This window comes from Rana temporaria, chromosome 1, assembly GCF_905171775.1.
Source record: "Rana temporaria chromosome 1, aRanTem1.1, whole genome shotgun sequence".
Classification (NCBI taxonomy): Eukaryota; Metazoa; Chordata; class Amphibia; order Anura; family Ranidae; genus Rana; species Rana temporaria.
Window position 1 is genome coordinate 398,940,815 of NC_053489.1, and position 15,219 is coordinate 398,956,033.

The 15,219-nt window shown below is 47.9% G+C and overlaps 1 protein-coding gene across 1 annotated transcript in view; it reads right to left on the bottom strand.

Moving 5' to 3' along the window:
* Window positions 1–15,219, bottom strand: part of LOC120913205 (protein mono-ADP-ribosyltransferase PARP14-like) — a 152,483-nt gene that overhangs the window by 76,771 nt on the left and 60,493 nt on the right. Inside the window, exon 6 of the mRNA XM_040322991.1 lies at window positions 11,488–11,712. Coding sequence (XP_040178925.1) covers window positions 11,488–11,712 — 225 coding nt within the window. The remainder of the gene's footprint in view (window positions 1–11,487; window positions 11,713–15,219) is intronic.

Sequence of the window (15,219 nt, forward strand, 5' to 3'; positions counted from 1 at the left end):
CGGGGTATGACCGGTTCTGCCCCCCTTCCACAGCGATTTGGGGGAGAGCCAACTCAGTGCCGAGGTTTCCTTAACCCAAGCGGGGCATTTATTTCGAGTTGCTGCCACATGCCTTTCCCACTGAGAGATCAAAGGTGGGCTTTCTTATCTCGCTGCTCTCGGACAAGGCCTTGGCCTGGGCCAGCCCTTTATGGGAGAACAACAATCCGGTGGTTGCCGAGTTTTCCGGTTTTGTTGCTTCTGCTTCGGAAGGTATTCGATGTGCCGGCTCGCGCCGCCTCTGCTGCGAAGCTCCTTATGTCCGTCAGACAGGGTTCACGATCCGTAGCCGAATACGCCATTGAGTTTCGTACCCTGGCAGCAGAGGTGGGCTGGAATAATGAGGCTCTGGTCGCTGCTTTCTCTCATGGTCTCTCGATGCCTTGAAGGATGAGGTTGCAGCTAAGGACCTACCAGTGGAGCTCGAGGCTCTTATTTCTTTCCTGATTTTGATTGACACCAGACTCAGGGAGAGACCTTCCTTTAAGGAGAGCCTGCGGAGGTCTCCTAACAGTTTGGCGCCTAAGTTTGCTGTCCCACCCGTGCCTCCCTCTCCTCCCACGCCTCCTGGGGTTGACTTGTCTGGGGGGGTGAACCCATGCAGCTGGGGTTTGCTCGCCTGTCCGAGGGGGCGAGGGTACTCCGGAGACGCGAGGGCCGATGCATGTACTGTGGTCTCGGTGGGCATTTTCGGTTGGCATGTCCGAACCGTCCGGGGGAAACGCTCGCACCTGACATCCTGTCGGGGGCAGATCTTGGTGGAGTCTCCTCGTCCCCGGTTTCCTCCGTTGATAAAACCACTGATCACTGTTGTCCTCTCCTGGGTCGGGGGCTCGGTGACGACCCAGGCGTTGGTGGACTCTGGTGCTGGTGGGTTTTTCATTGATAGTGAGGTTCGCTGCCGCCAATTCCATTCCTCTGCAGGCTCGAGGTTCCCCGCTGGCTCTAGAGGCGATAGACGCAGACCCCTCCAGCCGTCACACTGACTCATGAACCCTTCCAGTGGGGATAGCCATTGTGCCGTTCACAGAGAGTCCGGTCCTGCTTCCAGGTTATTTCGTCTCCACACTACTCGTGGTCTTGGGGTACCCCTGGGCTCCAGAAGCATAATCCAACTTTCAACTGGAGATCGGCCGAGATCCTCTCATGGTCACCACAGTGTGGGGCTAGTGGCATCCATGGGCCTGTCAAGTTGCTTGTTACTTCCTCGACTCTCTGTTGCCTCCTGAATACGAGGAGTACCGGGATGTATTCGATAAGGTGCGCGCAGTGTGCCCTACCTCCGCACCGCCCATAACGAGTAGTGCCATAGAGTTACAACCGGTGCCGTTCGCTCCTCGCGGCAGGGTCTATCCACTGTCGGTTGCGGAGAATGAGGGCCATGGAGGAGTACGTGATGGAGGCCTGTCCCGGTGGCCACATTCGCAAATCCTCCTCCCCGCAGGGGCTGGATTTTTCTTTGTGAAAAAGAAGGGCGGTGAGTTGAGGCCATGCATTCGATTACAGGGGCCTTAATCGCATCACGATCAAGAACCTTACCCGATACCCTTGATTTCCGAGCTGTTCGAGTCGCCTTAAGGGGGGCCACGGTCCTTTACCAAACTCGACCTGAGGGCGGCATTAACCTGGTAAGGATCAAGGCGGGCGATGAGTGGAAGACCGGCGTTAACACCAGGGACCGGTCATTATGAATCCTTGTTATGCCCTTTGGGTTGTGCAATGCGCCCGCAGTCTTTCAGGAATTCATCAACGAGGTTTTCCGTGACCTGTGTGCAGGCAGGATGGTGGGGTGGTCTATTTGGATGACATCTTGGTATATTCGGAATCCATGGAGGCCCACATTCTGGATGTCATGCGAGTGTTGCAACGGTACGAGAGAACAAGCTTTCGGTAAGCTTGAGAAATGCGAAGTTTCACCGTCCCAGGGTAACCTTCTTAGGTTACATCATTTCCGCTGATGGGGTTCTCCATGGACCCTAGAAAGGTTTCGGGCTGTCTTACAGTGGCCTCAGCCCAGTGTCTTCGTTCCTTGCAGCGCTTTTTGGGCTTCGCCAATGTATTATCGGGAAGTTCATCAGGGACTTCTCCATGCTGGCCAGCCTCTCACGGATCTGACCAGAAGGGCAGTAATTCCCAGTCTGGCCGCTCGAGGCCATCCGGGCTTTTGAGGCCCTAAAATCCGCCTTTGGTGTCGGCTCCGATTCTGGCTCATTCCCAACCCTGGGTTGCCCTTTGTCCTCGAGATGGGACGCGTCTGAGACGGAAGTAGCGCCCTTCAGTCTCTGCGTAGAACACCAGAGGGTCCCTGCTTCCTTGTGGGGTTGTACTCCCGAAACTGTCACCCGCGGAGTGCAACTATCAGATTGGTGACAGGGAGTTATTGGCCATATGCAGGCTCTTAAGGAGTGGAGGGCACTTGCTCGAGGGCTCGTGTTCCGGTTCTCATCCTGACGGACACATGAATCTGACCTACCTTTCTGAGGCCAAGAGATTGACACCACAGTCATGCCAGATGGGCTCTGTTCTTGGTCACTTTTAATTACGTGGTCTCCTACCTACCCGGTTCCAAGATCATCAGGGCGGATGGCCTTATCACGGCAGTACTCCGAGCTGTCCAGGGAGGAATCTATACCGACTTCGGTCATACCTCCGAATCAGATCCTGCCGCCATTCGCACCAGCCTGACCTCTCCCCCTTGGTGAGCAGATTTTGGCGCTCAATCTGTGCTCCCTCTGGAGACCCAACGGCAGATGTTTTTGTGCCTGAGGAGTTGCGCACTCGGTTGTTGCAACCTACCATAACTCCAAGACCGCGGGCATCCAGGTAAGAATCAGCTGTCCTGGGCTGTTTCAAACGTCTGTTCTGGTGGCCTTCCCTACGTTCCGACATCGCCGCATATGTAGCGGCATGCTCCGTTTGTGCCCAAAGTAAGGTCCCCTCGGCACCTTCCGTTGGCCTGCTGCAACCCATAGCCACCGGGGGGAGCGCCCATGGGTCACACCTGGGGATGGATTTCATTGTGACCCTCCCGGCATCCCGAGCCATTACGGTCATTCTCATGATTGTGGATCGGGTTTCCAAAATGTGCCTCTGTGTTCCTCTCAAGAAGTACCCTCTGCACAGAGTTGGGCCACGATTTTGCCTGGGAGGGTCTTCCGGTTGCAACGGTTTGCCCAAGGATATAGTGTCGGATCGGGGGAGTCAGTTTGTGTCCCAGGTTCTGGCGCGCAATTCCTTCGTTGCTATGTCTCCGGATCACCAGGACAATTGGGTTGACCTCCTGCCTTGGGGCTGAGTTGCCAGGAACACCGGCGGTGAACTCTTCCTCTGGGGACGTCTCCCTTCATGGCCAATTATGGGGTTCCAACCTGCCGTGCTACCGGAGGCATTCTCTCCCCAGGATATTCCGGCTGTGGAGGATCACCTTTCCGTCCTACGCGCCTCTTGGGTACAGATCAAGAGGTCCCTTGAGGTCTCTGCGCAGCGCCAGAAACTCCAGGCTGATCGCAGACGAGCGCCTGCTCCTTCCTACCAGGTCGGAGACCGTGTATGGTTGTCCACTCGCAACCTCAAACCTTCGAGTGCCCACTCCCGAGCTGGCTCCTCGCTTTGTTGGTCCCTTCCGAGGTGCTTCGCAGGGTAAACCCGGTAGGCCTATGCCCTTGCGCTTCCTCCTGGCATGCGGATCTCCAACGTGTTTCATGTCTCCCTGTTGAAAGCCACTGGTGTGCAATCGCTTCACTTCCTCGGTTCCTCGGCCTCGTCCTGTCCAAGTGGCAATCATGAGGAGTATGAGGTGAGCAATATCCTGGACTCACGCCTGGTTCCGCGGTCGGGTGCAGGTTTTTGGTCACTGCGTGGTTATGGTCCAGAGGAGCGTTCCTGGGTTCCCTTCCGCAGATGTCCATGCTCCTGCCTTGCTCCGAGCCTTCCAACGCACGCTTCCCTCAGAAACCGTTTTTTGCACCGCGGAGGAGGGGCCCTTGAAGGGAGGTACTGTCCATGGTCTTACCTCTCTCCTGTCTCCTCGTTGACATGTGCTGGTCGCCATCTTGGTTTCTGGGTCTCTTGTAGCCTCCCACCCTGCGGCTCCTCCTTCCCACTGGGAGGGAGCTGGATGCCTGGCTCATATATATAGGAGGTCTGTGGCTTCAGTTCCTTGCTTGGTCCTCCTGTGTTCACATGCTTCTAAGACTGCTGCTGCTTCTGGTTCCGATCCTGCTTCGTCTGACTTCCCTGCTGGTTCCTGATCCTGGCTTCGTCTGACTTCCCTGCTGTGTCTGATCCTGGCTTCGTCTGACTTCCTTGCTGGTTCCTGATCCTGGCTTCGTCCCGATTACCCTTCTGGTTCCTGACCTCTGGCTTCGCAAGACTCTGCTTCGGTTTCACCATCCGTTTGGACTTTTGCTTTACAGCTTGATTTTCAATAAAGCCTTCTTATTTTCACTTATCTCTTGTTGTACGTCTGGTTCATGGTTCCGTAACAGTTTAACAGCTGGTGAGGAGCATTTTTATTCTCCAAGCATCCACAGCCCCTGGCCAGGTGCCCATAGTGCCCACACTGCCAGCACCTCTGGTCCTTGTCTGGATCTCTCTGCAGTGGATTTCAGCCCTTTGAGAACTGAGGCAACACCTGCTTAACTTTCTTGACACATGGATGCCATGTTTTGCACTAGGCTCCAGAGATGGCTGTCTGCAGGGCCGACAACAGGGAAGGAGCCAGGGCCTGTTCTCTCACGTACAGAGGCTCACTTTCCTTTGCAAAGGCAACCGCTTCCACATCTTCCTGTTCCTGGGCCACCGCTTCCACCACTATAGCATTAAAACATGAGAGACACTAATGTAACTAAAGAAGCTGGGGACCCCGCGATTCCCCGTTCCAAAAATGATTTTCTAGCCTCACAGATGCAACATTTTGCCGGATGGACAGTAGTGTCAGATTCTGCTATCAGTATATAATGAATATCCATGAATTTCCCGTTTGGGAGACTAGAAATCAATGTTTGATAAAAGTTTTATAATGGGTAAATTGATTCACAAAGTATGGCAGGAAAAACACTTGGACTTGCGATATAGGCCAATCTCAGATGAACAGGTGGCAGCTATGTATGAAGATACATACTCTTCTGGTTCCAGGCCCATCTCGATCTAGTGATGCGCACGGGAGCAGCAGTTCTCCTGGGCCTTTCCATCCTCATGGCTGAGACACAGCAGCAGGAGCCATTGGAGGAGGGAGAAAAGGGTGGAGCTGAGCTGCTCTCTCTTATGGACACACAGAGGCAAGCAGCTTGCTATGGGGGCACTCATCAAGGGGGAGGGGCCAAGAGCCCCAGCAGGGAACCTGAGAAGAGGAGGATCGAAGCTGCTCTGTGCAAAATTACAGCACACAGATGGTAAGTATAGCATCTTTGCTATTTAAAAAAAAAAAATAAGGCTTTAATATCACTAAGTTGGGATTATTTAGCATCTCTGTGTTTACATTAGAAGGCTACCAAGTCATTGCTGGAAATTAGGAGAAGAGTGAGCTGAGCTGCTGAAAGAACTTCAAAGTCTTTAGTGCTTGTGCTGTGAACTTTAAGAATAACAGCCCAGATTCACAGAGAGCAAGGCGCACGCTACGCCGATGTAGCGCACACACCGTATCGGCACGCCAATGTATCGCGCGAGGGAATGCATTGCATTCAGCAAGCCAGTGCACCCAACGCAGCGCCACGTGGCGTTCGAAGGCGCACGCCGGCGTAGGTGGAAGTGGGGCGTGACCCCATGCAAATGATGGGCCAAGCGCCAGACAGGTATGCCAGGGGTGGCGCAGTGTTTTACGCCCGGCGTATCACGAACTGCACATGCGCCATGACATGGACGCATGCACAGCACCCTCCTGCGCCTGCTCACAACCACGCCGGCACAACCGCCTAAGCTACGCCGGATTACCGCGTACGCCGTGAACATAACGTACGCCCAGCGAAACGCACGTCCACCACACATTATGCCGGCTTGTGTTCCATGGTGCAGACGACATGTCAGACAGTGACAATGAGAAGAAAAAAAGCGCAAGAAGAACTTCTTCGTGGATGTTGAGAGCTCTCTCTTATGGACACACAGAGGCAAGCAGCTTGCTATGGGGGCACTCATCAAGGGGGAGGGGCCAAGAGCCCCAGCAGGGAACCTGAGAAGAGGAGGATCGAAGCTGCTCTGTGCAAAATCACAGCACACAGATGGTAAGTATAGCATCTTTGCTATTTAAAAAAAAAAAATAAGGCTTTAATATCACTAAGTTGGGATTATTTAGCATCTCTGTGTTTACATTAGAAGGCTACCAAGTCATTGCTGGAAATTAGGAGAAGAGTGAGCTGAGCTGCTGAAAGAACTTCAAAGTCTTTAGTGCTTGTGCTGTGAACTTTAAGAATAACAGCCCAGATTCACAGAGAGCAAGGCGCACGCTACGCCGATGTAGCGCACACACCGTACGGCACGCCAATGTATCGCGGCGAGGGAAGCATTGCATTCAGCAAGCCAGTGCACCCAACGCAGCGCCAGCGTGGCGTTCGAAGGCGCACGCCGGCGTAGGTGGAAGTGGGCGTGACCCCATGCAAATGATGGGCCAAGCGCCAGACAGGTATGCCAGGGTGGCGCAGTGTTTTACGCCCGGCGTATCACGAACTGCACATGCGCCATGACATGGACGCATGCACAGCACCCTCCTGCGCCTGCTCACAACCACGCCGGCACAACCGCCTAAGCTACGCCAGATTACCGCGTACGCCGTGAACATAACGTACGCCAAGCGAAACGCACGTCCAACACACATTATGCCGGCTTGTGTTCCATGGTGCAGACGACATGTCAGACAGTGACAATGAGAAGAAAAAAAGCGCAAGAAGAACTTCTTCGTGGATGTTGACGCAGTAGTGCTATGACCATGGCTGCCCCTGGCATGTTGGTGTACGGATGTGTTGTCCTGCAAGTGTGGTTGCTCTGCTCGTCCGTAACGGTGTTGCTGCAGCTGCTCTCCAGCTGACCTGCACATGTCTGTTGCCGGGTTGCACCTCATGTATGGGGAATAACTTTACGCCGGATGTACAACTTGTGCGCATCTCGCGTAGCATGCGCCAAGCGCACGCACGTTCGTTAATCGGCGTATTCCCCTCATTTGCATGGCTAATCAATGGGAGCAGCACCGTGCGCCCAGCCCTCATGTGCACCCACCCTACGCCGGCGTAGCCTATTATTAGGCGCATTTTGCTTCGTGGGTCTGCCGCACACATACGCATTGCGCACATTGGCACTTACCTCAGCGTAACGTGCTGTATGTCTGCGTAAGTGCTTTGTGAATCTGGGCCAACATTCCCATTAACTGCAGCCACAGTGAAGGCTTGTTTTAACTCTCTTGTTTCCAGACACTGCTCTCTACATTTAACCTTTGGTGACTGGACCATTTTTGCAATAATTAATTTTTCACATTTCACAATTTTTTACTTACAGCTTTGGAACATTTTTTAAAATACCTCCAAACCATCACCCTTTTTGAAGGCATATGACCCACAGATAAAAAGATGGAGTTGCTAACTTGGGGCCAGATCCTCGTAGCGTGCGCATTGTTGCGGCCGGCGTAGCGTATCTCTGATACACTACGCCGCCGTAACTTACAGCGATTTTCCTTATCCTTAAAGAAGTTGCGCCGTAAGTCACGGCGGCGTAGTGTATTTTTGGCGGCGTAAGGGCGCGCAATTCAAATCGATGTGATGGGGGCGTGTTTTATTTAAATACGTCGTGACCCGACGCTAATGACGTTTTTTTTTTAACGGCGCATGCGCCGTCCGTAAGGGTATCCCAGTGCGCATGCTCGAAAATAAACTGGAACAAGCCAATGCTTACGACGGTGACGTCATTCTACGCAAATCCCTATTCGCGAATGACTTACGCAAACGACGTAAAAAATTCAAAATTCAACGTGGGAACGATGGCCATACTTAACATAGGATACGCCTCATATAGCAGGGGTAACTATACGCTGGAAAAAGCCGAACGCAAACGACGTAAAAAAATGCGCCAGCCGGACGTACGTTCGCGGATCGTCGTATCTAGCTAATTTGCATACTCGTTGCGGAATTCGACGGAAACGCCACCTAACGGCCAGCGGAAAAATGCACCTAAGATCAGCCGGCGTACTAAAACGTACGCCTGTCGGATCGAGCCCAGATGCAGTCGTATCTTGTTTTGCAGATACAAAACAAAGATACGACGCGGGAACTTTGAAATTACGCGGCGTATCAATAGATACGCCGGCGTAATTCTTCTGTGGATCTGGCCCTTGGTGTCTCCCAATAGTTGAGCAACACTAAACAATAATTTCTATAAAAATAGTACCTTAATTATTATTAACACACAAAAACGCAACATAACTTTTAGGCCACGTCCACACAGGGCTGATCCGTTGCAGCTCTCCGTTGATCTCTACTGAGCCGGCGGATGACAGGTCCCTCTCTGCTCACTGAGCGGGGAGGAGCATGTCGAGTGCCACTGATTCCTACTGAGAGATCAGATGAAAAACGGACAACATGTCCATTTTCATAAGATCTCATCCGATCCGCCAGGACAGATGGCGAACCTATTGCCATACGTTTGATTTTAGCAGATCAGATGTCAGTGGACATGCTCCATAGACTCGCATAGAGCGTCCATTCAGGTCCGCCTAAAAAACTGACAGGCGGACCTGAACAGTCCTCCCGTGTGGAAGGGGCCTTATAACTCCTACTAAATCTAAAGCAAAAACCTTAATTAAGTTAATAAATACATTTTTTAAATTTTTAAATTCTGGCTTTTTGTGAAATTGTGAAAAAAAAAATTCACAACTGTAAATAAAAACTTGTGTCACAAATCTAGAGTTAGCTTCACAACTATGCATTGTGGCAAAGTCCAAACTGCAGTGCAATCTATTTTTTAAAATGTATTTTATGTTTTTTTTTTTTTTTTTTTTTTTTTTTTTTAACAAGTACTGTACCAGGGGACTTATCAAGGAAAATCATCTTTCTAAACAGACCCTAATGTTTTGATTTTTGAGTTGGGGAAAGGGGATGGAGGACACACAAGTACTGAGGCCTCGTACACACGACAGAGTTTCTCGGCAGAATTCGGCGAGAAACTCGGTCAGAGCCGGATTCTGCCGAGAAACTCTGTCGTGTGTACACTTTCGCCCCGATGGAGCCGCCGAGGAACTCGTCGAGAAAATAGAGAACATGTTCTCTATTTTCTCGTTGTTCTATGGGAGCTCTCGGCCCGCCGAGCTCCTCGGCGGCTTCAGGGCTGAACTGGCCGAGGAACTCGATGTGTTTGGCACGTCGAGTTCCTCGGCCGTGTGTACGAGGCCTCATTCTCTTTCTCCCCTGCTGTCCAGCACTTACTACTGAACATGAGAGTGCTCACTACTGAGCACGTTTGTGTTCATTCACAAATGGAGACATGTACCGACCTCCCCACTCGCGATCTTGAATACATCTGATCCTCCCAGCTATGTGCCCAAAATACAGTTCCCTCTACAACTTGCTATCTCTGATGGTACAGGCAGAGGGAAGGTAGTGATCATTAGAGGGAAAACAGGAGACATCAGATTGCAAAGGGGATAAGATTGTGGATACACAGCAGGGGGGATCTGAAAGGAACAGTTGCACGCAAAGCAGCAGGGGCAGGGTGAAGATGAGGGGCGGGTCACATTTGTTGAAAAAGACTGCAATCGGTGGCTTCTCAGCAGCTAATCACAGCTACTCATTATTTAGCAGAGTTTAGGGGACCCTTTTGCTATAAGTTCAGAGTGGCTGAAGTGATCATGAGCTTATAGTTTAAGAGAATGCAAGAGTTACTGAGCTGGCCAGCTGCTGTTGTAACCCATTTGCTGCTAACCGTGAAATACTTAAATTATTTCCAGCTTCATAAAATAGCAAAGACTTCAATGTTCATAGCCTGGTCACATGGTTACTTAATTGCTAATTATATAATTGTTGTGTGCTGTTTACTTCATCTAGTAAGAATTGTATTTACCACTCAAGTTTTTCCATAGAATTATAAATTATAGGCTCTGAGTAGAAGGCATTGAACTAGTTGGATGTCCACTGATTAGCCTCTTGACGACCGAGAACGTCCCTGGGACGTCCTCAGCTTTGTGCGGTGATATCTGAATGATGCCTGCAGCTACAGGCATCATTCAGATATCGCCGTCTTCAGTCGCCGATTCTGTGCACGATAAGAACGATCAAAGCAGCGGTCCCGCCGCTTGATCGTTCTTATATGCAGCGGGAGTGGACGTCCCCCCCCTTCCGCCGCCATCCGGTGCTTCTCCGGGCTCTCCCGTGCCATCGGGGGCCCGGAGAGCGAATTGGTCGGCGCTGCTGGAAAGCATAGAGATGACTGGTGACCAGATGTAAAAATAAAAAAAATAAGTAAAATAAAAATAATATATATTTTTTTTTTAAAAACGTCCCTGTCCCCGCAGAAGCGAACACGCATGCAGGTCCCGCCCACATGTAAACGCCGTTCAAACCCCACATGTGAGGTATCGTTGCGTGCGTTAGAGCGTGTGCAACAATTCTAGCACTAGACCTCCACTGAAACTCGAAAATAGTAACCTGTAAAAAATGTTAAAGCGTCACCTATGGAGATTTTTAAGTACCAAAGTTTGGTGCCATTCCATGAGTGTGCGCAATTTTAAAGTGTGACATGTTAGGTATCTATTTACTCGGCGTAACATCATCTTTCACATTATACAAAAAAATTGGGCTAACTTTACTGTTTTGTTATTTTTTTATTCATGAAACCGTTTTTTTTTTCCCCAAAAAAAAGGGGGTTTGAAAAGTTATTGCGCAAATACCGTGCGAGAAAAAAAGTTGCAATGACCGCCATTTTATTCCCTAGGGTGTTTGCTAAAAAAAATATATAATGTTTGGGGGTTCTGATTAATTTTATAGCAAAAAAATTTAGATTTTTACATGAAGGACAGAAGTGCCAAAATTGGCCTGGTGGTAAGTGGTTAATTGCAGACATTTATGGACTTTAACTGCTAATTTTCTCTGACTAATAATTCCATCTATATATTTGATGCTTTCCTTGCTTCTTTGGTATTTCATATACCAGTGATTATGTGCCACTTTTGACAGTTATTTCATTTTTATTTTCATGTACTGTAACTCATGTCTGTATTTCGAACATTAGCACAGACTCTTTGCTTTTGCCTGTTACAAAAAAAACACATTCTGTACATACATTTTTAAAGTTGCAATATTCTCTGCAATAATAAAAATTTCTAGTAAAATGTTACTTAGCTGCTATTTTGCTCGTATACTGTAGTTATCTACCGGTATATGTTATTTTATGCATTCTACACCAAAGTAACTGATATTTTATATATTTCTAAAGCAGATTTCCTGACTCCGGAAGTTAGAATTTGCATAAACTTACAATATAGGGAACCTGATATTCCCGGGGAATTACAATCTCAATCTTCTGTAAACTACAATTTTGTGCACCTTCCACAAACAATTTTATTTCTTCTCCGATCAGTTTTGCTGCTGTTTCTTCGGGAACTTTCAGTTTCATCCCAGGTCCTATAACTGACATTGTAAGTGAACTCCAATTCTTTGAGTTACAAATCTCAAGCATGTTCTTTATCCCTTTCTTCAAAGCCTGCAAAAAGAAGCAGGAAGCAAATTTAAATAGTAGAAATAAACGTTTCATTATATTGGCAGAATCTCATCAAAAAGATGACATGTACAGCCGATCCATCGCAACTTTTTAAATACAGAAAAGGGGATACCTATTAGCAAAAAGTTTGTAGGCAAAAAGCACACCCCTGTTAACACTGAGAATTAATACACAGAAATTATTGGTCAAACCATTGCATGATTTTTTTTTTAACCATTTGTATTTATGTATACTTTATAAACAAAAAATTCAATCGGCGCAAGCGACCACAATACTGCCACCTGATTTTTCACACAGCCCCACGACAAGTATATACATAGTGCAGCACAAATTATAAAAGATAAATGTAAAGCTACTTCTGTTAAAATTGTAACATCACAATAAATACTGTGAACATACAGTATCTCACAAAAGTAAGTACACCCTCACATTTTTGTAAATATTTTATTATATCGTTTCATGTGACAATCCTAAAGAAATGACACATTGCTACATTGTAAAGTAGTGAGTGTACAGCTTGTATAACGGTGTAAATCTGCTGCCCCATCAAAATAACTCAACACACAGCCATTAATGTCTAAACCGCTGGCAACAAAAGTGAGTACACCCCTAAGTGAAAATGTCCAAATTGGGCCCAATTAGCCATTTCCCCTCCCCGGTGTCATGTGACTAGTTTGGACTTTTATTTTGCTGTTTTATATGTTCACAGTATTTATTAATTATATATGCCATACATTTTTAAAAAGTGGAGACTTCTTTATAACCAAAGCTGCCTCCATGGTGTCAGAGCTAATTTTATTAAGCATGGATCGGAATATTGCAAACATTCCCTTTAAGTGGCCATAACTTTTGCTGGCTTAAAACTGATGGCCTGTATGTACTGATTAGGTGCCAGAACAGCAGGGTTCAAAGTGACACTGTGGCAGCAGTGAGTAGTCTTCTACTTTAAAAAAAAAACTAGGAGTCTAGTTATCAATGTTTTCACCCAAGAAGACACAGCTGTAGCTGAAGATTTTTCAGTTACGGTATATAAATTGGTGAATCTTAGGTCAATGTTATGTGAATTTGGAGTGACTGTATTGATAAATAAACCCCCTATTAATACCGCACTGCAAAAAAAAAAAAAGAGAATTAATCCTTTTTGGTCTGGTGGTTAGAGTCCTATTTCAACTCTCTTGAAAATAATGTTCTACATCCCACATACTTGGGGTTTGTCAGATGCCTGGTGTCTGGTTGTGTTTTGTGGTTCCATCTGCTGGCTTCTACATCACCACTGTGTCCTTTGAGGTATTAGACTTTAATGGACAATAGCCTTATGCTCCACTATGGTACTTGTTGTCGGGCCCATGGATCTCAGCAGCCAGTAGTGGAAGTGAGCACATTGGTTTGTAAAGGATTGCTAACGGTGATTTATACTACCCTACTATCTCAAACAGCATATCTTAAGTCGTCAACCTCATCAGTAGCAAGTTCAGTCTCTGACCATCATTTTCTCTAGTACACTCAGTCCCCAGGTTACAAACTAGATTCTATAGATTTGTTCTTAAAGCAGAGCTCCCACTTTGGCATCTTTCGGGTGAGGGGCAGGTACCTGTTTTTGACAGATCCCCTCACCCACTTCCGAAAGACTGCGCCACGGTGACATCGGCCACCCTCCTCCAACGCCGGAAAGTTAGAAAGCACAGCACACTTTCCCTTACCACGAATGAAGGCAGCAGAGCCAATCAGAAAATCATCTGGGGTTCTGACATTGTGGGATCAATGGACAGGTATGTGTCCTAATATTCAAAGTCAGCTGTAGACTGTAGGGCAAGGCAATTGGCCATATGTATCAATGCAAGAGCATTAGAAACAGCTTTTATTGCCACTTTAAGTTCAAACTTTGCCCCAGAAAATTATGATTGTGAACTTAAAGTTTAAAATATATTTATACTAAAAATAATAAAAAATATTTTGCAGCTGTAGCACAGGGCTGAAATTCTGCCAAAATAGTGCTGACAAGATAAACAGCAGCATGTGCATTTTTTTTCTCTTCTCTTCTTTGATGGACAGCTGCAGAGAGAGAGAGAATGTTGGACTACACGCTGATTAGCTGTAACTACAGCTGAAGAGGACCTGCCCCTGGCAGCCCTGGGAGAGAAGGACTTTTGATTGGCTGCCTTGGCCAGACTGGCCCCTCATTGGCTGCTTGTTATTTTTAGCACTGGCCACCACTAGGAGAGGGGTGAGAACCATGTTGGACCCAGGAGGAGAGCTCTTAGTGACACATTTTTGGTACCATTGGCATTTATACAGCAATTTGTCCTATAAAAATGCACTGATTACTGTAAAAATGTCACTGGCAGGGAAGGGGTAACACTAGGGGCCAATCAAGGGGTTAACTGTGTTCCCTATGTGTGTGTAGTAACTGTGGGGAATGGGACTGACTATAGGAGATGAGCGATTGTGGTTCCCAGTTTGTAGGACCTCACAATCTCTCTCTCCTCTTCTCACACGTCTGGAATGTGTGTGTTTACACACACGTCCCTGTTCTGCCTCTCATGCCCGCGATCGCTCGCGGCCGGCGGTCATCGCGACCGCTTGTCACAAGCATTGGCACCCCTGCTGTGCAGTGGGCGCGCGCCTGCTATTCCGCTTAAAGGGACCGACGTACATCTACGGATCGTGCCGACCTGCCATCGTATAACGACGGCGGCTGGTCAGCAAGCGGTTAAACTGCGTAAAGGCTTCTTTACTGTAAGACCGATAAGGATGTGGAATTCTCTTCCACAGGCAGTGGTTTCAGTAGGGGGCATCAATAGTTTCAAAAAACTATTAAGCACCTGAACGACCACAACATACAGGGATATACATTGTAATACTGACATAAAAGCACACACATATGTTGGACTTGATGGAATTATGTATTTTTTCAACCTCACTTACTATGTAGACATCCTGTGAATTGTGTTGCTTAACAAGATGCCTATATTGCTGTATTGTAAGTAGTTAAATAACCCATTCTTTTCTAGGGATTTGCTTTTAAATAAAGTAAACCTTTAAGGTGTGTTGGTGTTCTCAGATGCAGATAAGGTTGGGTCATCATATGTGCAGGGCAGAAGGGACCCAATAAATGAAGCGGCTCCTTCGGGGGGTGAGCCCTACACAGCTGAACAGTCCATTGATGTGATGCCTGCATTAGTTTTCTTTATTAAAGTTAAGTACATTTTCTGCAGGTACAGAAAAGTATCTGTTGGTTCTGCGAGAAATCTAATGTTCTTGTAATCAAAAAAGGAGGTTAATGCTGCGCTGTATAGGGTGAGTGGGAAAGGGACTAAGTGAATATAACTAGTATTAAGAAATAGTGATCAGTCAATCAAATGTAAAACATGTAAGACATATGTGTTAAAACAAATGAAACGGGGCGTGGCTTGGCGATGGCGCTGTGAGGTTGTGTGACCGAGGAGCTCCGTGCAGTGTTCGGGTGAGGAGCCTTTTCCAGTGTGCAGA